Raw genomic sequence first — 27,170 nt, 5'->3', positions numbered from 1 at the left:
CCCGTTAGTTGCCTGTTACAACAAGCAAAGTCGCCTTTAAAGGTAAGCATGGGTTGTTGAAGACCTATTCTACCTTGGATCTCCACGGGTCAGCCACATGAAGAGAAGGCTCCAGTCATGATTTATACACCAGTGATGTTATAATGACAATACAGCTCTCCAGGAATGTGTACATGTGACCAGCACCAGATAGCATCCATAATGTTTGATGTCATCTTTTGTTTCTTGTTTAATGCTGCACTCAGCAATTTTTCCAGCTATGTGATGTCAGTCTCTATTTAAACGAGTCTGGACCAGATAATCCTGGGATTGTCATCATGTACATCGATCTACTCAATTAGGATAGGATGACATGAAGTCAGTGAGCCTGACCACCCGATCCCGTTAGTCGCCTCTTACGACAAGCATAGTTGCTTTTTACGGCAAGCATGGGTTGCTGAAGACCTATTCTCTAGCCGGATCATCTAATCAAGATTGAGGATAAGTATTATGAGACACACACTGAACAAGTTAGGGTATACGTTAAGGTTGGCTGGTTGGTTGGTTGGCTTGTTGTTTAACGCCGCACTCAGCAATATCATGTATGAACAACAAGGTCAAGGTTGGATGTCATACCACAATCAGGAGGTAAGGTTCATGGGCGGTGCAATATTCTGCAAATGCATTTTACGACCAGGTGACACAAATAAAGTACTATATACTGTAAGTGTTTGAAAAATACTCATATCATGTTTACAGGTTCCATGTAACACAGGGCATGTACTGCAGCCAGGGTCAAGGTCAAATGTCACGTGACACAAGGAAGGTACTGTTTATGGTTAGTGCGTATGATATCACTTTGTATCTCCACTGTAGACAAGGTCAAGGTCAAATGTCACGTGACACAAGGAAGGTACTGTTTATGGTAAGTGCGTATGACATCACTTTGTGTCTCGAGTGCCTGCAGACAGTGCAGCAGGGCCGTCTGGTGGAGTTTGGAGTACTGGGCAGTCCTGTGCAGCTCGTCTAGGATATGCAGGTAGTGGCACCCTCGTTCCGAGTCTGCAACAAAACACAGCAGCCAAACACATTGAGACATTACTGCAGTACAGCTTCGACCTTGATACTACTGTAAAAAGCGGTGAGTCGTGCGATCTACCAATCACTTCACACATGATTTCGCCAAAATTAATGGAAATAATATTGAGTGGATTTTTTTAATAAAATGAATAAAATATGTTACAAACATAAGTCCAGATATACAACACACACGTTTTTATAACCAGATAGTGTAATAATAGGATCAAATTGAAGAGTTCAGGTCAGATTTGTTGATTGGTACATCTGGTGTTGCGTGCTCGCAGTGATCACCTGGTTATGTTTGTACGATGGGGAAAAAATATGGTGTCTTGAGTTAATAAAAAATGTACGTACATTTTGGGAGCCATGCATTACAACGCGCTATAACTGAGTCAGCGCAATACTGAAGCGTGCAATAGCGAGGGAACACTGTAGAAGAATTTAGGTACAATTTTGTTTCTATTACAAAATAGGTACAACTCTGATGCTATTACAATTTAGCTAACCCTGTGGGGGACAATTGGTCCCCAGCAGGTTGGTCACGGTACCATTTTACTTATAATATCAGGTCATAAAGATGGGATATTGCCGAGTGCCCCATTAAACCATCTTCCTGTGGCAAGGGAGTTAACTGAGTGTAAAGGTCAAGTTTCCACCCTTCGCAAACTAGGCTAGAATTTCTGGGCTTGATCGTAGCTCCATCAGTGGCTATTATGAGTTATGTCCCTTTTATGTCCCTCCTATTGACCAATCAGATGCCACCTCTCATATAACTTGCAGTTGCTTCAAACAAAATGGTGTCGGCCAGAGAAGATGATCGGATCGATAATCAAGATCTTTATTGTAAAACGACGGGTCTTACTTCGCAAAGTGAATTTAATCATGTGAGCACCTTGGTTAAAAACATGAAAAAAATGGAAAATATGTTGACAGTAAGTTGGTGGCACACACATTTTGCAAAACCTGCAATCGACCGAAATCTGCACGGCAGTCGATTTGGGTACAGGATTTTGATTGGACCAGCCTAGTTCGGCAAGGGTGGAAACTTGACTTTTATAGTCAGTTAACTCCCTTGCCCTGGGAAGATATGTTAAACAAAAAAAAACAAAAAAAAACAACAACAAACAAACAAACAAGACATGACTCTTACACTTCGGCTTCTGTGACTCCTTGACCAGGACATTCAAGATGGCTTCCTTCAGGGCTCTGCTGTGATTCAGATTCTGTAATGAGGGATATCAGTTACCATGACAACTCACTTCCCCAATCTCCACGAACACAAGTAAATGCTATGGAAGTCTTCCCTTTATTACAGAGTTCTTGTGTAGAAACAGAACTGTTGAGCAAGGTTCAAACATTGTCAACCTACTGGAGTTGTACTGTGAAAATACAGACAATTCTGTGCCACATTTCAGTGTGTAAATGACGATAGTCTATGTGACACCAATTAACTGTCCTACCTCGTACAGCGCCGACGCCTCCATACGGCGACACACTGTCCCAGCCTCTTCCTCCAGCTTTTGGAGTGCTTGTGTTACCATGGATATGTGACTTTGCTTTTCCTCCTACAAACCATAAACTAAATTAAATAGAAACATACTGGATTGTCCAGATAAGTACTGCATGTAGATTATCTAGACTGGATCCAGTCTCAAACAGTAATAGAAACATACTGGATTGTCCAGATATGTACTGCTTGTAGATTATCTAGACTGGATCCAGTCTCAAATTGTAATAGAAACATACTGGATTGTCCAGATATGTACTGCTTGTAGATTATCTAGACTGGATCCAGTCTCAAACAGTAATAGAAACATACTGGATTGTCCAGATAAATACTGCTTATAGATTATCTAGACTGGATCCAGTCTCAAAAAGTTGTTTAACGCCGTACTCAGCAATATTCCAGTTATATGACGTCAGCCTGCAAATAATCATGTCTTGACCAGACATTTCAGTGATTGACATCATGAGCATTGATCCATGCAATTGGGATACAATGACATGCATCAACGTTTGTTGCCTCTTACAACAAGCATAGTCATCTGCTATGGCAAGCATGGGCACTCTCGACGAAACAATCCAGTGATTGATATTATGAGCAACGATTGACGCTGTTGGGGCATAATGGCATGCAATCAATCAAGTCAGCGAGTCTGACTGTTTTTATGAACAGGAATCAGTTACTATTTTAAGGTTTTTAATCAACTAAATTGCGCGAGAATGATAAACAAAGAGCACTCCAAAAAAAAAAAAAAAGAACTCAAGTCTGACATCAAATTATTGGAATTAATTGTTTTCTTAAATATTAACATTTGCAAAGAGAAAATCCTTGTTGAAAAACAATTGTTTTGTTTGTTTGTTTGTTGTTTATGCCGCACTCAGCAATATTCCAGCTATATGACAGCGATCTGTAAATAATCAAGTCTGGATCAGACAATCCAGTGATGGACATCATGAGCAGTACCCAATTTGGATATACGATGACATGCATCAACCAACTCAGCCAGCCTGGCAAGCCGATTCCGTGAGTCGCCTCATACGACAAGCATGGATTGCTGAAGACCTATTCTACCCGGATGTTCATGGATTGCTGAAGACCTATTCTATCCCGGATCTTCATGGGTTGCTGAAGACCTATTCTACTCCGGATCTTCATGGGTTGCTGAAGACCTATTCTATCCCGGATCTTCATGGGTTGCTGAAGACCTATTCTACCCAAATCTTTATGGGTTGCTGAAGACCTATTCTACTCCGGATCTTCATAGGCTGCTGAAGACCTATTCTATCCCGGATCTTCATGGGTTGCTGAAGACCTATTCTACCCGGATCTTCATGGGTTGCTGAAGACCTATTCTACCCGGATCTTCATGGGTTGCCATTCAATCAATCAAGTCACCGAGTCTGACGGTTTTTATGAACAAGAACCAGTTACAATGTTAAACTTCTTAATTGCATGTAAATGATAAAGAAAGAGTTCTCAAAAACAAATAAAAAAACATCTCAAGTCTAACATCAAAGTATTGGAATTAATTTTTGTCGTAAGTATTTATATTTGCAAAGAGATAAACATAATTAACATTGACAAACATAAAACTTGTCTTGATCTCTTATTGGGAAATAAAATAGAAGAACAAATACTTCTTTTGACCCTTGAACTATTTTGAACAAGTGTCACAAATTATAACGTTAAGCAGCATAGCAGAGATAATTCTTCACCTCAACACTTGACAGATCTTTTTTATCGAAAACAATGATGATGATAAGCAAGAAAACTGCAGATCACACATTTTACATGATGTTATGTTTAATTGATTCACACATTAATTCACAGAAAGAAGATATCTCCAATTTTCCCATGATCGATATCCAACATGGCCACACCCCATCAGGGGTCGGTATAATCCACAGGCTGATCTCAACACTTGCAGACGTGTGACCAGACTCTCCCTAGGGGGCGCTGCAAACACACCTGAGCCCAGCCACCAGGGGGCGCTGGTGAGGATGTTACAGGCCTATTTGTGTGGAGGATTATTGTTGACATTGGTTCACACAAGGATGGCACCTCTTACCGACTGTCTCCAGTAATTCATCCATCGGCTATCGTTAGTTCCACACGTCCACAGAACGATGACATTATCTGTCAACTGGTAAGTTAGTTCTTCTTTATGTTTTAGTCTCAGAATGTTGTAAATAATATGAATTTACTCATTATATTAAGTTATTATCAAGGTATCTTGTGTCATTTTATTTTTTCTAAATGTTTGAGCGTATTTTACTACAAATTCAATGTACAGGGTTTCATAAAGTGTAATTCCATTTCTTCCGGAATGAAAGTTTGATATTATCTGAAAATACTGTACACAGTTTTAATTGAATTTACCTACCGTATGTATTTATACTACCCAAAGTCTCTCATACACACCCTGAATCAATATTATCCGAAAATCCCAAGCAAGTCTACAATACTTTGGCAAGTCTAGGTTTACTCAACATCCGACCCTGATACAGAAACTGAAGGCTCCTTTTAATTACATATCAAAAGACAATGTAACAAATTAATAATATGAAAATATTTAAGAAGATGTCAGTCTACACCATACCATAAAGGCAAAATTATACTGATCCTATAAATATATTTAGTCTGTCATGCAGACCGTGACACAAATATATCCAGCCCATGCAAGTCTATAACAGTTAGCAAGTCTAGATTCCTCTTTTTATTATATTTTATAACCATAATTTAACAACTGTTTTTTTCTTAAAATATTTTCATTGAAGAGACTAGATGTTAGTCTAAAATTTATTTAAAACTGAAAATGGACACTTTCCTGCTGAGGACTATAAGGCACTGTAGCTTGATGAACCGCAACAGTTTTATACATAACACAACAATCACCAAACCAGACCAGGTGAGCTTCACGTCCTTCATAGTGGGGTGTAATAGGAAGCCAAATATTCAAATATTTGAAGAAAATTTGCTAAACAGCATTTCAATAAAAATTTTGAATTATATTAAATAAAAAACCCAAACTGTGGAGAGCCTACACGATACATATTCAGCACGCTAAACAACAGTACACTCACTGTTCCTGTTATAGTGAGTGAGTGAGTGAGTGAGTGAGTGAGTGAGTGAGTATGCTTTTCCCCCGTATTTAGCAATATTCCAACAATATCACGGCAGGGGACACCAGAAATGGGCTTCACACACTGTAACTATGTGGGGAATCGAACTCGGGTCATCAGCGTTGATACTTCAAATCAATATTTAAATAAGATTTTGACTTACGCGCTTCTGAAAGAATTACAATTTGATAAATAAAAACATGATCACTGTACTTTGCCTTTGTGTGTGAAATGGTCTGGAATCATATGTTGGAATCGTTGGACATTCACATAGTAAGTAGCATTCATTGTCTGATTGTTGTTGAACAGAAATAATGTCCCATTAAAGACATGCACTGCCATACTTTGAGACAAAACATTTACATTTTACAAAATGACATGCACCCATTATCAGGGCAACTGAATGTGTATTTCAGACATTCAAATGTTCTCTGCTCGTCTCCTGAGTTCCCTGATCTGGCGAAGTTCCACGCAGAACAACATCATGACGCAGAACAACATCATGACTCAGAACAACATCATGACGCAGAACATCAGCTGTGTGCAGTAAGTTGCCACGGTGACCATACAAGACATTCTCAAACGAGGATTTTGAAAATAGGCGGTGCACTTTAAATAAAAGAAATGCCAGTGGAACGTAAATATTTCATTCAGGAAACATTTTGCCCTGAAATTAAGTCATATAATTTATAATTAAGGAAGAGAATTTATGCATGTCAACTTCTGTATTATGAGGAACACAACATTTCGTAGTAGATGCTTACTCCTTCATCAGGTGAATGAATGCCATGAGGCAGAGAGCATATATATGTACATGTTAGAACAACAAAAGTAATAAGATAACAAAAGGTGGAAACTTAACAAGGGAAGACAGCAGATAATGGGCTCTGATGGGTGATTAGCAATAGACAATGGAAGCCAACACTTTACAGTAAGTAGCGCTGATAGTAAAGAATAACTGGAGTGAGTATAGTTTTACGCCGCTTTTAGCAATATTCCAGCAATATCACAGCGGGGGACACCAGAAATGGGCTTCACACATTGTACCCATGTCGGGAATAGAACCCGGGTCTTCGGCGTGACGAGCGAACGCTTTGACCACTAGGCTACCCGACCTCCCTATGGACAACTGGAAGTCAGGACTAAATATCACTGATTAGTAATTGGCAATGGACAGTGGTCAAACGGGAGGCCGGGGGTAGTTAGCACTGACTGGTAAAGGAGTAGAAACAGTATAACATGCCTCATAGCATTCATTCACATGATGAAGGAGTAAGCATATACTCCGAAACGTTGTGTTCCTCATAATAAAGAAGTTGACATCAACAAATTCTATTCCTTATGTGTATCTCTTCTAAATGCCTTTCAAAGACTTAATTTATAATTATTTGAAAACATGTCAACACCAAACTATCCATCCCCCTCCCCTCCGGACCTCCGTATCCATCCTATCGCACATATATCGATAGTCCAATCAGAGAATGTTCACAAAATCTACATCCACGACTGGTTCACCTTCGTATGAAAGTGATTTACCGCTGCCTGTTCTTGGTGACACGAATATGTCTTTTTGATCCCTTAAACCCACTACGATTTCACTCTCTTTTTGTGTCAGGGATGAAATCGCAAATGTTTTTGTTATCTGATCGACCAGGTCATAGCCTATGGCAGTTACCATCTTTGTAAAGCTGATATAACAGCAATCTGATAGGATATCGCGTTTTCATTTCAAGGGGCACAACCTAATGTGATCAACGTGAGGTGACGCCAGGGTAGAGCCAAGAAAAGTGGCCTTGAAGTGGCAGGGGTAGTAACTAGGCTATGACATTGGCTAGTGGACATGCTTGCCTCGGAAAGATGTTCTTATGCCATCACACACAAAGTCCCCATGAGGACCCGGAATATGGTGAATGTTTCTCCAGCATTGGTCAAACAACATATTTATAGGTGTAAGAGACAGATGACCTTAAAATCATATCAAGAAGTTACAATAAAAATGGAGACCCTTCAGCTTTGGCAAGAGTTGGATCCAGTTTAGGGATTTCAGTCATTTGTATTTTAACCTATCACATCACAGTGGACCTCATGAATATGCATAAGTATTCAGAGAGTGGGTGAATTTGGTTTTACGCCGCTTTTAGCAATATTCCAGCAATATCATGGTGGGGGACACCAGAAATGGGCTTCACACATTGTACCCATGTCGGGAATCGAACCCGGGACTTTGGTATGACGAGCAAACGCTTTAACCACAAGGCTACCCGACCACCCCAGTATTCAGAGAGATGTGCAAGCATAGCAAGTAACTCCTTAGTATAAACTAGAAAAATATCAGGTTCATTTCATTCAGTTGGATTCCTATTTACCATGTTTACAGGAATAAAAAATTGTTACTCATAAACTTAACAAAATCAAAGATGGCCGCTGTGTAGCCATATTGAAGTTTCATGTTGATGCTGCTTTATAATTTCAGGATGTCATCCAATTCTTCCGTCCTGCCTTCTGTGTGCGGCGACATTGTTCTGGTGACAGGGGGTGCTGGTTTCCTTGGCAACCATGTTGTCAGTCTGCTCCAACAGAGGGCGCCACATGTACGTGAGATCAGAGTACTGGATGTGAAGCCGTACTGTGATAAACTGGGTAAGTTACAGCAGCGAGGGAGGAAAGCATAGGGGTTGACTGTAGTTCCTACCCAGGGTTCTTTTAGCAGAAATATATAGAATGGTCCCGGTAAGTAATCAAGTCTGGTTTGAACACACCATCATGAGCACTGAACACCAGAGATCCAGGAATTTGATTTGTTTTGTTTATTCAGGAGATAAACATACTGTGTTTTCAATGTAGAGCTACGTTACCTGTAGATTTGACCACACTAAGTTGAATTTGGATCCGAACGCACAGTCACATAAATTTAAATACGCCTTCCGACAATGACTGTGGGTGTGGGTGTGGTTGAGGGGGTAGGGCAGGGTGTGGTTGTGGGGGTAGGGATGGGTGTGGTTGATGGGGTAGGGATGGGTGTGGTTGATGGGGTAGGGCAGGGTGTGGTTGTGGGGGTAGGGATGGGTGTGGTTGATGGGGTAGGGATGGGTGTGGTTGATGGGGTAGGGATGAGTGTGGTTGATGGGGTAGGGGTGGGTGTGGTTGATGGGGTAGGGGTGGGTGTGGTTGATGGGGTAAGGATGGGTGTGGTTGATGGGGTAGGGATGGGTGTGGTTGATGGGGTAAGGATGGGTGTGGTTGATGGGGTAAGGATGGGTGTGGTTGATGGGGTAGGGGTGGGTGTGGTTGAGGGGGTAGGGATGAGTGTGGTTGATGGGGTAGGGGTGGGTGTGGTTGATGGGGTAGGGGTGGGTGTGGTTGATGGGGTAAGGATGGGTGTGGTTGATGGGGTAGGGATGGGTGTGGTTGATGGGGTAAGGATGGGTGTGGTTGATGGGGTAGGGGTGGGTGTGGTTGAGGGGGTAGGGCAGGGTGTGGTTGTGGGGGTAGGGATGGGTGTGGTTGATGGGGTAGGGATGAGTGTGGTTGAGGGGGTAGGGATGGGTGTGGTTGATGGGGTAGGGGTGGGTGTGGTTGAGGGGGTAGGGATGAGTGTGGTTGAGGGGGTAGGGATGGGTGTGGTTGATGGGGTAGGGGTGGGTGTGGTTGAGGGGGTAGGGCAGGGTGTGGTTGTGGGGGTAGGGATGGGTGTGGTTGATGGGGTAGGGATGGGTGTGGTTGATGGGGTAGGGGTGGGTGTGGTTGAGGGGGTAGGGATGAGTGTGGTTGAGGGGGTAAGGATGAGTGTGGTTGTGGGGGTAGGGGTGGGTGTGGTTGAGGGGGTAGGGATGAGTGTGGTTGAGGGGGTAGGGATGAGTGTGGTTGATGGGGTAGGGGTGGGTGTGGTTGAGGGGGTAGGGGTGGGTGTGGTTGATGGGGTAGGGATGGGTGTGGTTGATGGGGTAGGGATGGGTGTGGTTGATGGGGTAGGGGTGGGTGTGGTTGATGAGGTAGGGGTGGGTGTGGTTGAGGGGGTAGGGCAGGGTGTGGTTGTGGGGGTAGGGATGGGTGTGGTTGATGGGGTAGGGATGGGTGTGGTTGATGGGGTAGGGGTGGGTGTGGTTGAGGGGGTAGGGATAAGTGTGATTGAGGGGGTAGGGATGGGGGTGGTTGTGGGTGTGGTTGACGGGGTTGGGAGTAGGGGCGGTTGTGGGTGTGGTTGACGCGGTTGGGGTAGGGTTGGTTGTGGGTGTGGTTGAGGGTAAATGTCAGGGTATGATGACACACATTCTGTCAAGTCACAGCCTGACCACGCACTCCCCATGTTAGATGGCTGCTACGACAAACATAGTGTACTGGAGACATATTCTCAAACAGTGTCCCTACAAGGGTCAGTATGAGAGAGATCGACTTCACCGTCTACAAGGGCCAGGATAGCCAGTGTAGGGCACCGAGATCTCAAACACATCACCTGAATCTATCTCTGGGGGACCAACAGACTAGGCATCTGCACAAAGTCCATTAACAGGAACTACAGTGTCAATCTTCTGACTCATATCACAAAATCAAAGATGGCCGCTGTGTGGCCATATTGGATTTAAGATCTTGATATATTGAACAAACTTATCTTGTTTGGGATGTCCTCCAACAGCCTCTTGTGACACTGTTCACATAACAGGCCATGTTTATACCTGGCAGCAATGTTGTCATGACACTGAAGACCCGTGAAGATCTGGGTTAGAATAGGTCTTCAGAAACCCATGCTTGACGTAAAAGGCGACTATGCTTGTCGTAAGAGGCGACTAACGGGATCGGGTGGTCAGGCTTGCTGACTTGGTTGATGCATGTCATCGTATCCCAATGTGCAAAGATCGATGCTCGTGATGGCAATCACTAGATAATCTGGTCCAGATTTGATTATTTCCCAACCGCTTTCATATAGCTGGAATATTGCTGAGTGTGGCGTTAAACAACAAACCAACAAATAAACAAACAAACATGACACTGCAAGGTCATGAGATCATTCAATGTTTCCAGGAACACCGACCACAAAACCAGTCATCTCCACAGTGGGAAGTATCACCGATCTCAACACTGTCCTGGATGCATGCAAGGGAGTTGACTCTGTTATCCACATTGCAGGACTTGTGAGTTTTGGCACTTTCCCCGATGTAAAGGGAATGGAAGAAATCAATGTGGATGGTGAGTGATGACATTGCTAACGTTCATCAACCTTCCAACAATACTTCATCTCAATCTGCCCTAGCCGAGTGGAAATTGAGTTTAACGTCGTGTCCACGATTTTTGCACATATATAGCGACGTGCATGCATGTGTATGTGTGTGTGTGTGTGTGTGTGTGTGTGTGTATGTGTGGCTGCTTGTACTAGTCCAGACTGATGCCGATTTATAGTGCTAGCTCAGTGAAATACCATGCCACAGTTTAACATGAAAACTCAGACACAGTATACTGACTCCGAGCCGACCAGTCCTTGTTTTAGCCACTTAATGCCGAGCACCAGACAGGGTAACAACAAGTACCATCTTTTAAAGTCTTTTGGTATGACGCGGTCGGGGATCGAACCCCAGACCTTCAGCTCTCCGAGCGAACGCTCTACAAAATGACCGCAGAGGCGGCCGTTAAAGCGTTTGACCACATGGGGACAATGTGTGAAGCCCATTTCTGGTGTTCCCCGCCGGGATGTTGTTAGAATATTGCTTAAAGCGGCGTAAAACAATACTCACTAACTCCCTGGACAACAATTCAAGTATAAACTGTGTTCAACAAATGAGTCCAGGTTGAGTGCTAGTTTATAAAATATTCCACTGAATAAATATGTTATTGGTCCCCAAGAATCATAACCAATATGATCTACATTGGATGTTGTTCAGAGGATACGTTTACTGCAAAGTTAATTTTTCAGATGGTTGTTTTATTCCACAGAATTCAATCTTTCAGCTACATCTCAACAGCATGTAGTGGGTAAGTGAATGAGTAGGGTTTTATGACGCATTCAGCAATATTCCAGCAACATCACGACAGGGGACATCAGAAATGGGCTTCACACATTGTACCCATGTGGGGAATTGAACTGTGCCTTCGGTGTGACGAGCAAGCACTTTAACAACTAAGCTACCCCACCCGACCTCAACAGTATGTAAACATTCAGTCTGGGTCAGACAGACCAGTGGTTTATCTGAGTAGGATACCACATCTAGACACAGTATGCTGTGTGGACTTGTGTCCCTTAGTTGTGCCAGGATCTGCAGAAACATCAGCTACAGGGGATCTTTTCTGCCCCAGAGTGCTCTTGTTGTTTACTGTTGTTTCTAAAATAAATAAATGACGAAAGTTTCATTTGGCAGGAACCAGGATGTCAATCCTGGTGTCTTTGTCTAGATCCCAAGGTGATGGAAAATAGGTAATGGTAAGTTTGAAGTTAGAATGGTTGGTCCCTAAGAATCATAACAAATAATTTCCCTGATTCCTTGAAATGTGTGAGTGGGCGCAGATGATCCAGGCACTCGTGTGGAGCATCAAGCCACAGTACGCTGTGTGGAGTTGTGTCTCTTAGTTGTGGCAGGATCTGCTGATTATGGTTCTATGCCCAAGCTGGCCTCAATAAGGCTTGGGGAGTCAGCATGCCAGTGAGTTTCACCAAAGTGCTCAGTATCTACAACTTGCATCACTTTGTGCTTTCCCCACGATCTCTGACCTCCCAAACTGTTTCCATCATTTCAGGGACTGCTACGGTGATCAAGGCATGTCTTCAGCAGAATGTTGAGCGGCTTCATTTCTGTAGTACTGTAGATGTTGTCATCGGTTACGATGACATCATAGACGGGGACGAAGACTCAACACGTCGGCCAGAGAGGTTCCTGTTTCCCGGGTACCCTGAGACCAAGTATAAGGCGGAGACCCTTGTGTTGGCATCCAACGGCCAGTACTCGGAGAATGGTAGGAATGATAGGGTCTCGACCAAGTATAAGGCGGAGACCCTTGTGTTGGCATCCAACGGCCAGTACTCGGAGAATGGTAGGAATGATAGGGTCTCGACCAAGTATAAGGCGGAGACCCTTGTGTTGGCATCCAACGGCCAGTACTCGGAGAATGGTAGGAATGATAGGGTCTCGACCAAGTATAAGGCGGAGACCCTTGTGTTGGCATCCAACGGCCAGTACTCGGAGAATGGTAGGAATGATAGGGTCTCGACCAAGTATAAGGCGGAGACCCTTGTGTTGGCATCCAACGGCCAGTACTCGGAGAATGGTAGGAATGATAGGGTCTCGACCAAGTATAAGGAGGAGACCCTTGTGTTGGCATCCAACGGCCAGTACTCGGAGAATGGTAGGAATGATAGGGTCTCGACCAAGTATAAGGCGGAGACCCTTGTGTTGACATCCAACGGCCAGTACTCGGAGAATGGTAGGAATGATAGGGTCTCGACCAAGTATAAGGAGGAGACCCTTGTGTTGGCATCCAACGGCCAGTACTCGGAGAATGGTAGGAATGATAGGGTCTCGACCAAGTATAAGGAGGAGACCCTTGTGTTGGCATCCAACGGCCAGTACTCGGAGAATGGTAGGAATGATAGGGTCTCGACCAAGTATAAGGCGGAGACCCTTGTGTTGGCATCCAACGGCCAATACTCGGAGAACGGTAGGAATGATAGGGTCGACCGAGCATAAGGCGGAGACCCTTGTGTTGGCATCCAACGGCCAGTACTCGGAGAATGGTAGGAATGATAGGGTCTCGACCAAGTATAAGGCGGAGACCCTTGTGTTGGCATCCAACGGCCAGTACTCGGAGAATGGTAGGAATGATAGGGTCTCGACCAAGTATCAGGCGGAGACCCTTGTGTTGGCATCCAACGGCCAGTACTCGGAGAACGGTAGGAATGATAGGGTCGACCGAGCATAAGGCGGAGACCCTTGTGTTGGCATCCAACGGCCAGTACTCGGAGAATGGTAGGAATGATAGGGTCTCGACCAAGTATAAGGCGGAGACCCTTGTGTTGGCATCCAACGGCCAGTACTCGGAGAATGGTAGGAATGATAGGGTCTCGACCAAGTATAAGGCGGAGACCCATGTGTTGGCATCCAACGGCCAGTGCTAGGAGAATGGTAGGAATGATAGGGTCTCGACCAAGTATAAGGCGGAGAGCCTTGTGTTGGCATCCAACAGCCAGTACTCGGAGAATGGTAGGAATGGTAGGGTCTCAACCAAGTATAAGGCAGAGACCCTTGTGTTGGCATCCAACGGCCAGTACTCTGAGAATGGTAGGAATGATAGGGTCTCGACCAAGAATAAGGCGGAGACCCATGTGTTGGCATCCAACGGCCAGTACTCGGAGAATGGTAGGAATGATAGGGTCGACCAAGTATAAGGCGGAGACCCTTGTGTTGGCATCCAACGGCCAGTAGTCGGAGAATGGTAGGAATGATAGGGTCTCGACCAAGTATAAGGAGGAGACCCTTGTGTTGGCATCCAACGGCCAGTACTCGGAGAATGGTAGGAATGATAGGGTCGACCAAGTATAAGGCGGAGACCCTTGTGTTGGCATCCAACGGCCAGTACTCGGAGAATGGTAGGAATGATAGGGTCTCGACCAAGTATAAGGCGGAGACCCTTGTGTTGGCATCCAACGGTCAGTACTCGGAGAATGGTAGGAATGATAGGGTCTCGACCAAGTATAAGGTGGAGACCCTTGTGTTGGCATCCAACGGCCAGTACTCGGAGAATGGTAGGAATGATAGGGTCGACCAAGTATAAGGCGGAGACCCTTGTGTTGGCATCCAACGGTCAGTACTTGGAGAATGGTAGGAATGATAGGGTCTCAGTACAAACAGCAGTCTTAGCCCTCAGACTGTCATATGATAGCATAGACTTACAAAGTCTTAATATTGTAGACCTGTGAAGATCCGGGGTAGAATAGGTTCTCAGCAACCCATGCTTGCCGAAAGAGTTGACTAACGGGATCAGGTGGTCAGACTCGCCGACAAACAAAACAAACGTAACATTGTAGAACAACACCAAGTCTGTAATCTGTACTGGAAAACCCCCTTAATTTTCTGGTGGTTTGGGTGAAGGATGAGATTTTTCAAGTTGGTTTTCTTAAACTCTGAGGAAAAATTATATTTTCCTGTAATACTGGAACAATATATTATTAAATAAGAGCCCCTCCCCAACCCCAAGAAAATAAAATTGTTGATTTAATTTATTATTAATTGGTTACAAAATAAAGCTGTATATCTTTTGATAATCATATCATATGAATTTTAAATGACATAAAGGGCATATAATACTTCAACCTTTTCTTACAAGGAAACAAGTTGAGGACGCTTGCACTGAGGGCCAATGTCATGTACGGTGAAGGAGACCCCTACTACATCACAGCCGGTCTAAGAAGCGCCAAATCGTCTGGTGGTTCACTGATGCGAGTCGGCAACGGCCGAGCTCTTTTTCAACAAGCATATGCTGGAAATACGGCCTGGGCCTTCCTGTGCGCTGACACGGCACTCAAGTACGACCCAATGGTTGGAGGTCAACCATACTTTGTGCCAGACAATACCCCACTCCTCAACACCTTCCACTTCCTCTCCCCTTACCTTGCATGTCGAGGGTTCACACTGTCCAAGATTTATCTCCCTTATTCCCTCGTGTATGGGTGCATGTGCTTTGTGGAGATGATCCTGCGGTGGTTGTCTCCCTTGAAGAGAATCAACATGTCTACCCCAGCTTGCAGTGTTCGGTATATCAACATGAACCTGTATTTCAGCAGCAGGAGAGCACGGCAGCTGCTGGGCTATGATCCTATATTTTCACCAGTGGAGGCTGAGGCCAGGTCCATCCCATATTACAAGAACCTTGAACTGTAACCATGGTAACCATATTGCTTCATGGTAACAGGGAAGTCATAAATTGCTCGCATTTTTTCCGGACCCACAAGATTGTTTGTTTGTTGTTTAACGCCACACTTACCAATAGTCCAGCTATATGATAGCAGTCTGTAAATAATTTAGTCTGGACCAGACAATCCAGTGATTGACATCATGAGCATCGATCTACGCAACTGAGATACTATGACATGCATCAACCAAGTCAGTGAGCCTGACCACCCGATCCCGTTAGTCGCCTCTTACAACAACATGGGTTGCTAGGACCTATTCTAACTCGGATCTTCAAAGGTCACTCACAATATTGATCAGATTTAGGAAAAAAGAAGACATTTTCACTTTCCTAAAGGTTACTTTCAACACATATGGCACTTCCGATAAGAAACAAAGTTCACAGCACCATTATTTCACTGCAAACATTAACCTGGAAAGTTACTTTATGTCAGCACTGATTGAAGGACGTGTGTAATTTACCTTAAATACCAGACAATATTAAATGATCTTTGAGGTGAGGTGAAATGGGGTTTAACGTCGCGTCCAAGATTATTGCACTTATATAGCGACGTGCATGCACGTGTATGTGTGTGTGTGTGGCTGCTTGTACTAGTCAGGAGTGATGACGATTTATAGTGTTATAAAAATCTGTGACGGTTTAAATTTGTGCTCTGGAAATGAAATATGGACAAACAGTTGGACAGGCAGATGGAAGGACGGATAGACAGACCAGAAGACCCCGTTATATGCTGGGGGCATGTAATATCACGGCGTGTCAGCTTAATCATGTTAGACTGAAGTGATGCAGGTCTCACGCGTTGACCAATTTGGTGAAACCCACGAGCAGCGAGAATCGTGCTGATAAACCTTGAAACATAATCTGGGCGAACCAGGATTTAAAACCCATGATCATAGAATCCTGGTGTGTCCAAGGAACGCAACTCTTTACAGAGGATCGTGGTACCTTAGACGACTGGGTCACCCATGCCCCCTTATATAAAAGACCACCTTAATCAAATTTAAACCATTTCCACAGGTAAACAGGATATATAACATCATTAACAAGCCACTGGATAGTTTTCATTGTTTGTTTGTTGTTTAACGCCGAACTCAGCAATATTCCAGCTATGTGACCGTGGTCTGAAAATCTGAACCAAATAATCCATTTATTGACACCTTGAGCATCAATCCACATAAATGGGATACGATGACATGCATGAACCAAGTCAGGAAGCCTGACAACCCGATCCCGTCAGTCGCTTCTTAAGACAACATGGGTTGCTGAAGATCTAATCTACCCTGGATCTTCACAGGGACTGAACTGGTGGTAGAGTGACACCTTGCTCTGGTGGATAACCCTTTAGTATTCATCCACAATTTTGACCAACTAATCCCCATTTGGCTGCAATGTGCAACATTCCAAGGTATACCACAGATACCTGTTAAGTCTTGTGTGGACAAGGCAAACAAGTGGTCGACAGCATGAGCAACAATCCAGGGTGTCATGTTCGGGTAGGGCACACATTGTAACCATCCAATCCTCAACAGTCTAACTACAAGTGTATTGACCGATACATTTCTTTCAAAACACATGCATATGTGTATCATATAATCTGTCACGTAAAGAGAGAAGGCAAAACATCTAGACATATTCTTCTACAGCTACTTTTGGACAACAGCAGACGTGAGGCTGGCAGGGAACTCGCAGTAAGGAGACTGACTGCATCAGTAATCTAACCTGACTGTTAGGGAGGGACATAACATAACCTGGTACAAAGTTAATCTAACTGCGTCAGAAATTCATGCTAGTCTGCTAGCCAAAGTCTACTAAATTGTGCTGAGGACAGGTAAGAATCCAATGATATTAGACCTCTATGACTTGTAGCATTTGAGGGCTATAATTCTCAACCAGTTCTCAATGCTTCAGTTTTGCCCCAAATCGGAGCTAAATAAAATTGACAGAAACTGGAAACATAGTTAACATTTTGTCTTGTTCAAGCAGGACTTGCTCTAACCTCTGAGGACTAGTGAAATAGGGTTTACACTACTCTTTTGGATTAGTGTTAAAACAAACAAGAGTTTGCCACTAACGTGGCTATATCCCCTGCCCCTGTTGCAGAATTTATGACATAATTAAATCTAAACAAACCCTAACCTTTTTTAACCAAGGTGGAACTTGTCATGGAAATTGTAAAAAAAGAAGAGTTTGGAACCTAAGTCCATCTTGCTGCCATGGAAACATAAAAAATTAAATTTTCTAAAATTTCTAAATAGCAAAAGGCACCAGTTCAGCATGTACCTGACAGACCTGCAAAGTTTGATGAAAAAATATTGAACGTTTTATGAGTTATTCACCGGAAACGAACCCCACCCTCACAGAACCTTAAGTCCATCTTGTTGTCATGGAACCGTGAAAAATACAAATTTCTAAAATTTCTAAATAGCAAAAGGCACCAGTTCAGCATGTACTTGACAGACCTACAAAGTTTGATGAAAAAATATTGAACGGTTTCTGAGTTAAGCTCCGGAAACGAAACGTGATGGACGGACGGAGCCGTTTCTATATCCCCCGCCAACATCAAGGGGGATAATAAACAAACGACAACTTTCTAAGGCTGATCCAGACTACTTGATCTGATACCAACAGTTACGTCATCTGATTCTACTCACTAGCGACTGCTGCTGAGCAAGAATGGCTGTGACGGTTGCTAGGCGACACATCTGGCTGGCAGTAAATTCTCTCACAGTGGGCGCTGTCCGAAGGTGTTCACTTACGGCCACACCTACTTCCTGGAGGATCCGTCTCTGAAACCATCAAGTACGAGTGAGTTTAATCCTGCTTTGGTTGGTTGGTTTGTTGTTTAACGCCGCACTCAGCAATATTCCAGCTATATGACAGCGGTCTGTAAATAATCGAGTCTGGACCAGACATTCCAGTGATTGACATCATGAGCATCGATCCACGCAATTGGGATCGCTGACATGCATCAACCAAGTCAGCGAGCCTGACCACCCGATCCCGTTAGTTGACAAGCATAGTCACCTTTTACGGCAAGCATGGGTTGCTGAAGACCTGTTCTACCCCGGAATCTTCACAGGTAAATCCCGCTTTGGACAAAAATAAGTTTATAAAATATATGTAATTTTTGTTGCTTAGACCTAAACGTAGTAAGCATGGTAAGTCAGTGTTCCCACATACTGGTCTATTTTTAGTGCAAGTAAATAATATTTCACTTTGTTTCGAGGTTAAACATTTATTTGTAGTGACTTAGAAGTGAATAAAAGGGAAATATTCAGAAAAAAAGAAAATTGTGATCAAAGTATGTGTGAAAGACATGTATAAATAAGTTACTTCAGATATGACATCACTGAATTTGTCAGCCATGAAATTACACTGCACTGAAATTGATGGGGAAAGAAGGAAACCAGGTAAATTTCATACAATTTATATTTGTTCAAAGATGGGACTGCCAAAAGTTGGGACTGCCAAAAGTTGGGTGGGGCTGGTAATGTTAAAAGTTGCCAGTCCATTGGGACTGACAGTATCAAAAGCCAGTGGGAACAAACCAAATAAGTGTTGGCAGCGAGCAATCTGTTCCTCAACCAAGTCAAAGAGACTACATGTGATCCATTATGTCACCCCAGAAGACGAAAAAACAACAACATGGTTCTCCAAAGGATAATTCCATTTGACATTTGAGTTAGTTTAGGTTTTGTGTTCTCTTTTTCTACCCTTAACCCCCTTATTTTGACCCCCGACCCCTATATTCAACGCCTCCCCTATATTGACCCTTCTCCAAATATTCACCCCTCCCCCTTATATTGACCCCCACCCCCTATATTGACCTTTGCCCAAATATTCACCCCTCCCCCCTTATATTCATCCCCTTGCCTATATTCACCCCTCCCCAATAATGACCCCCTCCCCCATTATTTTTACCCCTTCGCCCTATATTGACCCTTCCCCAAATATTCAACACTTCCCATTCTTTACCCCTCCTCCCCCTTATATTGACCCCTCCCCCTATATTCACCTCACTCGATATAGAACCCCCTGCCCTATATTTACACACACACCCCCCCCCCTCCCCACCCACCCACCCCAATCTTCACCCCTCCTCTCATCGCCTTACACAGCTCTTCACTCCGGTCGTGTCCTCCTCCCGTGCCATGTCGAGGTCTGCCTTCACTCTGTGCGGCAACTCGAAGGGTTTGTCATAACACATCTTGTACAACTTGGGCAGCTCCACCATACGCACAATCTCTGCTGCAGGGTTATCTACCTTGGCTGGAACCGAAAAACAGTTTACTGGCGTGTATTATTACATCACGGTGTGTCAGCTAATGTTGGGGAACAGACCAAAGAAATGCATGTAATGGACGTTTATCGCTTTCTGTACAAATCCCACGTTTGGTGTCGACAAACCTAAAAACATAATCAGGCCGAAACAAGGATTGAAAACTACAATTCTACTCTACACAGTGTATTGAATCAACCCATGGACGCTTCAGTGGAACAATGCTGTACGTACAGATGTTGTTACCCAGTGAATATCTGGGTTAGAATAGGTCTTTATCAACCCATGCTTGTCATAACAGGCGACTGTGCTTGCCGTAAGAGGCGAATTACAGGATCCGGTGGTCAGACTCGCTGACTTAATTGATGCATGTCATTGTATCACAATTGCGTAGATGGATGCATAATCACTGGATTGTCTGGTCCAAACTCGATTATTTATGGACTGCCGTCATATAGCTGGAATATTGCTGAGTGAGATATTAAACAACAAACAAGCAAACAAAAAACAAACTGATATTGTTAATAAACAATATAAACATGATATTGAAATGGATATTCGTTCAAACATTACCATGATATAATGCTGTGATTTCATTGACCTCTCTGAAAACCTTGACCTTGCCCTTTATATGCACAAGGTCACCGTGAGAGTAGCCTGAAGCGGCCTGCTTTTCCTCGTCCTGAATGTCACAAACCTTCTTCTGCAGGGACACCGGCAACGTGGAGTACATAGCCTCATCACCTTGACAACACAGAACATACCTCTCACATCACCTTGACAACACAGAATATGCCTCTCACATCACCTTGACAACACAGAACATATCTATCTCATCACCTTGACAACACGGGCATACCTCTCATCACCTAGACAACACAGAACATGCCTCTCACATCACCTTGACAACACAGAACATGCCTCTCACATCACCTTGACAACACAGAACATATCTATCTCATCACCTTGACAACACGGGCATACCTCTCATCACCTTGAGAACACAGAACATACCTCTCACATCCATCACTATAATGTCATCATCAGGCCATGCTAGAAATAATTTGTGTTGTAAATTCGCTTCCAGTGTTTAATGTGTCTCTCTGACTGTATCAATGGCGGCAAAATCATCAGGTAAACTGGCTCTACTTTGAAAACACTGTATGATTATCTCAGTAGTACCATGACAAAATAAACCAGAATATTCTTTGGTGTTAGACATTATATTAAGTGAGCGGCATGAATTGAGTCCAGCGTTTTGCGTGGGCTGTCGATCTGATTTAAGGAAACACTGATAACCGCATATAATCAAAGTATGGAACCGTAAATGCATTAACTAGACTTTCACAAGTCTCTACGGAAATGATAATTAGTTTAAATCACAATTCCTAGATAGAAAAATAATAAGAATAAGTTATCCCTATAAAAGACCAAGATTGTCGTATTATAAGCCTAGAATAACTATACATCCATGGACTTATCATTCAGGGGTCTTGGAATAAGGACAGTCCATGAGTGACTGAGTATGGTTATACGCCACTTTTAGCAATATTCCAGCATTAAAACAAAGTCGCATGAATGTTTGTGTGAACTTGGTCATGCACATTCATACTGTAATCCTCCAGTAGTCGGTGTATTGCAGATAAACCTCTCCAATAGTTATCAACTAATGTTCACCCTCCAATAGTTATCAACTAATGTTCAACCTCCAATAGTTCTAAACTCCATTACCCGATCGTGTCAGTCGAACCGTGTTTGTGATCTTTGATCGACAAAACGTAGAAACGCACCCGCTCAATCAGTTAAGGAACTACGCTCCCCATTGGTTTGCATTAGCAGGCGACGTTCGCACGTTACCCTACAACACATAACCTGGTTTTGCAGGCTTTTCTTCTGAAATATAATATGCCGCCGTGATATAACTGAAATTCTGTATTTAAAAAGGGCGCTTGACTCCGAAAACAAGAACCGTCCAGTACATGTGTTAACACTATAAAACTATCCATGATTTCCGACATCTGAGGCAAATGAAACGGAGACACATTAGAAATAAATTTATTTCAGAAAGACGACGGCAAAGTTGCCCAATCTGGTAATACGAGTTTCATTGATTTTTGTGCTGCACTCTCGGGTGTAGTTGATTCAGTTACTGCGAGAGTTGACGTTTCATCCAGAACCGCTGTAGGTTGGTTGGTTGGTTTGTTGTTTTACGCCGCACTCAGCAATATTCCAGCTATATGGCGGCGGTCTGAAAATAATCGAGTCTGAACCAGACGATCCAGTGATTGATATCCTGACAACCCGATCCCATTAGCCGCCTTTTACGACAAGCATAGTCGCCTTTCACAGCAAGCATGGGTTGCTGAAGACCTATACTACCCCGGATCTTCACAGGTCACCGCTGTAGCTGTTAACATTGCCTCAGCCGATGTAGAGGCAGTGGATGTCAACGTTTTCGAAGTTGAGATAGCAGGACCAGAGGCGGCAGATCTCAAAAGGGCACTAAACCCCAAATACAGGAACCGTCCTGTATTTGTGTTAACACTATAAAACTACCATGATTTCTGACAGAAACAACATTTGCCTGTCTTTTCTAAATGCCAATACCCTGCTTAGCTAATGACTTCATGCGAGCATCCAAGACGTTTCTCATCCCCTTGAAAAAAGGAGACTCGTTAACGTTAATCTCGATATCTTCGGCGATAGTATTGCGATGAGGCGATCGCGATCAGTTCATATAACGTATTTCCCCGATATTTTTCGCCCTTTAGGTTTCGTATGTCCACCAAGAAACGCATGAGATTTTTTATTAATATCTGTTTCACGATGCGAAAGAGCAATACTGTCGGGGTTTAACACGACATCATCATGTAACCCATGGGATTGTCTTTCCTTGACCCGCGCTTGGAAGACGTTGACGGCCTATCTACTCTTGTTTTCTGTGTTCTGAGAAAAAGCCGAATTACAATTTAGACTTTGAAGATCTTGCTCTGACACAGGCTTGCAAAACGGTTAGGAATTCCAAATACTATCTGCGTCATCAATGTTATGAGTTGTAACGGGAATTTGTATGGCCTGGGGAATACTTGCTTCTACGTGTTGAGAGAGTTCCACCAGATCTGTATCATTTCCAGACAACTCATCTGATTCCAAGATATAACTTTAACACACATCAAAATCTGGTACAACCACGTCAAGTATTTCAATATGAGCATTAATGAGTCTTTCAAAATCTGAGTTAATTGCTGCCTGGTTCGAGCTCGTGTAATGAATGTTCATAACGTACAAAGACTGAAAGCTAAATGAGAAATCGCACATGCTCTTCCGCGCTCATATTAGACGAGACCTCCAATAGTTTTGCTCGAACTTTAGCGCGTTCATGCGCGCAGTTTCAATCGATTCAGCATAAACAAGAACGACCCTCCATTATATATGCACGTGCATAGTGGGTGGACATTAGTTTAACATGTATTTTAAATGGGACTTTGTTTTAAGTTGGATATAGTCCTCGAAGTCACGATTATTTTTGCACGTGGGGCAAGTTCTCGGCCTGACGGCCTCGAACTGACCCCACGTGCAAAAATAATCGTGACTTTTCGGACCATATCCTACACATATCATGGTGAGGGGGCACCACAAAAGGGCTTCACACATTGTACCCATGTCAGGATTCGAACCCGGGTCTTCGGCATGACAAGCGAACACTTTAACCACTAGGCTACCCGACCGCCCCCAGAACAAAGTAACCACGTAGAATGTGTATTGTTTCAGATATGTTACATACAGTATTGCAACACCCTGATATATTGTTACACTGCTACTTGAGGGTCAGACACCTGGCGGTCTGTCTCCCCTAATCACCCCAGTCTCCCCTTCTTACCGCTGCGTCCACGGTCAGGCTTCCAGCAACAGCAGGAAATCACTCCGGTTCCATCATCAACTGAAACATAGAGACCTCCCTGTAACCACCATCAACTGAAACATTGAGACCTCCCTGTAACCATCATCAACTGAAACATTGAGACCTCCCTGTAACCATCATCAACTGAAACATTGAGACCTCCCTGTAACCATCATCAACTGAAACATTGAGACCTCCCTGTAACCACCATCAACTGAAACATTGAGACCTCCATGTAACCACCATCAACTGAAACATGTAGACCTCCCTCTAACCACCATCAACTGAAACATGGAGGCCTCCCTGTAACCACCATCAACTGAAACAAGGAGACCTCCCTGTAACCATCAACTGAAACATGGAGACCTCCCTGTAGTCATCATCAACTGAAACATGGAGACCTCCCTGTAGCCATCATCAACTGAAACATGGAGACCTCCCTGTAACCATCATCAACTGAAACATGGAGACCTCCCTGTAACCATCATCAACTGAAACATGGAGACCTCCCTGTAACCATCATCAGCTGAAACATGGAGACCTCCCTGTAACCATCATCAACTGAAACAAGGAGACCTCCCTGTAACCATCATCAACTGAAACATGGAGACCTCCCTGTAACCATCATCAACTGAAACATGGAGACCTCCCTGTAACCATCATCAACTGAAACATGGAGACCTCCCTGTAGCCATCATCAACTGAAACATGGAGACCTCCCTGTAGCCACCATCAACTGAAACATAGAGACCTCCCTGTAGCCATCATCAACTGAAACATGGAGACCTCCCTGTAGCCATCATCAACTGAAACAAGGAGACCTCCCTGTAGCCTTCATCAACTGAAACATGGAGACCTCCCTCTAACCACCATCAACTGAAACATGGAGACCTCCCTGTAACCATCATCAACTGAAACATGGAGACCTCCCTGTAACCATCATCAACTGAAACATGGAGACCTCCCTGTAACCATCATCAACTGAAACATGGAGACCTCCCTGTAGCCATCATCAACTGAAACATGGAGACCTCCCTGTAGCCACCATCAACTGAAACATAGAGACCTCCCTGTAGCCATCATCAACTGAAACATTGAGACCTCCCTGTAGCCATCATCAACTGAAACAAGGAGACCTCCCTGTAGCCTTCATCAACTGAAACATGGAGACCTCCCTCTAACCACCATCAACTGAAACATGGAGACCTCCCTGTAACCATCATCAACTGAAACATGGAGACCTCCCTGTAGCCATCATCAACTGAAACATGGAGACCTCCCTGTAGCCATCATCAACTGAAACATGGAGACCTCCCTGTAGCCACCATCAACTGAAACATAGAGACCTCCCTGTAGCCATCATCAACTGAAACATGGAGACCTCCCTGTAGCCATCATCAACTGAAACATGGAGACCTTCCTGTAACCATCATCAAATGAAACAAGGTGACCTCCCTGTTAACATCAAATGTTGGTTCTTTGTAGCAAGTCATCTGTTTGACAGCCAGTCAGTGAAATAAGTTTTCTTCCACTGACTTCTACTACTTTTGTTCATTGTTGTTTAAAGCCACACTCAGCAATATTCCAGCAATAAGACCACCGTGGTCTGTAAATAATGGAGTCTGGACCAGACAATCCAGTGATTGTTATCAAGAGATCAATCCACGCAATTGGGATACAATGACATGCATCAACCAAGTCAGCGAGCCTGACCCCCTGATCCCGTTCGTCGCCTTTTATGACAAGCATAGTCGCCTTTTAGGGCAAGAATGGGTAACTGAAGACCTATTCTACCCCGGACCTTCACTGTTCTATAAACACATTTGGCCATGATTATCATCTAAATTTGGCCATGATAAAGCCTAAATTATAAATGATGAATATTTTCAAACAGTTAGCTTTTTGACCAAACTCTCATGGGTCTCAACATGTAAAACAACCAATATGCATGATAAACCTGATAAACGTGATTAAACAAAACTTCTAAAATCCCATCCGGAAACAGTGCAGCACATGCTTACTTGCATAAATAAAGCACCTGTCCCTCTCGTCCACGTGGACCACCACACCGAGGACGTCCACCTTGTGTATCGGGTGATTCTTGTAGGCAAACGCTTCTGAAAGAGGTCAAACATTGTTAATAGTGTAGTCAGGCTTAAATTTTAAAAAGAAATTAATAAGTTTTTACAAAAACACATAAATCTCATAATGCTGTGCATACTTTTTCCTGTGTTTTCCATCTCCAGCCCGCTCTGAATTTTCATTCCGACGTAAAATAATAAAAAGTTTTCTTGTCTCAATTTTCCATGCCGCTATGGAAATTTATTTCCCGATGTTAAAAAAATGCTCCCACCATTACACACTTTATATTTATCAGATCAGATTCGTTTCTGAAGCAAAGCGACTAGATCTATGTAAAAAATATATTTAAAGACTATTATTAAGTGTTATAAACTTGATAATTTCATAAAATAAGTTACACAATTTGTGAAAGAAAAAAAATGTATTTTTTTATTTATATTTATTTTATTTGCCCACTCACTCTCTTGCTGGTTGAGGCTGGAGATGAGAAACACATTAAAACAATACGGTTGGCCAAAACAAATATAAATTTTAAAAAGCATATTGGCATGATTGTAATCAAGCACAACATTTAAATTTGTTTTCCATTTTGTAAAAAGGGCAGGGTAGGCTTTTTCTCAAAGAAGAAAATAGAAAACTGCCCAAAGTTTATACACTTAGCATTTGGACAACAGTTGTAGACTGCAAGTACCGGTATATAAGTGACTAATGTCGGTTGACACTGCAGTCAGAAACATTCCAGCTATATCACTGACAATTACATCTGGACCAAACAAACCAGTGACTGATACCAGTCACAATGACACACACAACCAGTCAACTCACTGCCTGAACATGATTTGTTTATTTGCTGTTTATATTTCAACTATATGACGGAGGTTTGTAAATAACCAAGTCTTGACCAGACAATCCAGTGACTGCCATCATGAGCATAGATCCATGCAGTTGGGATACGATGACATGCATCAACCAGGTCAGCGGGCCTGACTACCCGATCCCGTAAGTCGCCTCTTACGACAAGCATAGTCGCCTTTTACGACAAGCATTACGGCAAGCATTACGGCAAGCATTACGGCAAGCATGGGTTGCTGAGGATCCTTTCCAACCCGAATGTTCACGGCCTGAACATGACCTCAGTTTAGTCAGGTCTTACGACAAGCATGAGGAACTGTGGACCTATTCCGACCGGAATTCTGTTGTTGTACCTATACAGTGTGGGTAGAGTCGGAGTGCGAGTACATCTTGAATGTACATCTTGTTGTACACACGCAGGTAGTAGTCCAGCCCCCACAGCTCCTGCTGGTGATACTGACACAAGCCCTCCTCCGCCAT

At 43.4% G+C, this 27,170-nt stretch overlaps 2 protein-coding genes across 2 annotated transcripts; one reads left to right on the top strand and one right to left on the bottom strand.

Moving 5' to 3' along the window:
* On the bottom strand, positions 1-27,170 carry LOC139456023 (CST complex subunit STN1-like). Its single transcript, XM_071237539.1, has 9 exons — positions 27,044-27,170; positions 25,778-25,873; positions 23,736-23,795; positions 20,429-20,599; positions 19,691-19,845; positions 18,228-18,362; positions 2,520-2,624; positions 2,210-2,282; positions 1-1,041 (listed from the first exon to the last, which is right to left on the bottom strand). The coding sequence occupies exons 1-9, from the start codon at positions 27,168-27,170 to the stop codon at positions 875-877; spliced, it is 1,089 nt and encodes a 362-aa protein (XP_071093640.1). The 3' UTR covers positions 1-874.
* LOC139455224 (3 beta-hydroxysteroid dehydrogenase type 7-like) lies at positions 6,110-15,545 on the top strand. Its single transcript, XM_071236770.1, has 5 exons — positions 6,110-6,231; positions 8,159-8,325; positions 10,705-10,869; positions 12,409-12,624; positions 14,992-15,545. The coding sequence occupies exons 1-5, from the start codon at positions 6,110-6,112 to the stop codon at positions 15,543-15,545; spliced, it is 1,224 nt and encodes a 407-aa protein (XP_071092871.1).

The sequence above is a fragment of the Haliotis cracherodii genome, unplaced genomic scaffold (genome assembly GCF_022045235.1).
Source record: "Haliotis cracherodii isolate W230 unplaced genomic scaffold, xgHalCrac1.p SCAF_11, whole genome shotgun sequence".
NCBI lineage: Eukaryota > Metazoa > Mollusca > Gastropoda > Lepetellida > Haliotidae > Haliotis > Haliotis cracherodii.
Note: the sequence above shows the minus strand (reverse complement) of the source record. Positions and strands in the feature narration are given on the sequence as shown.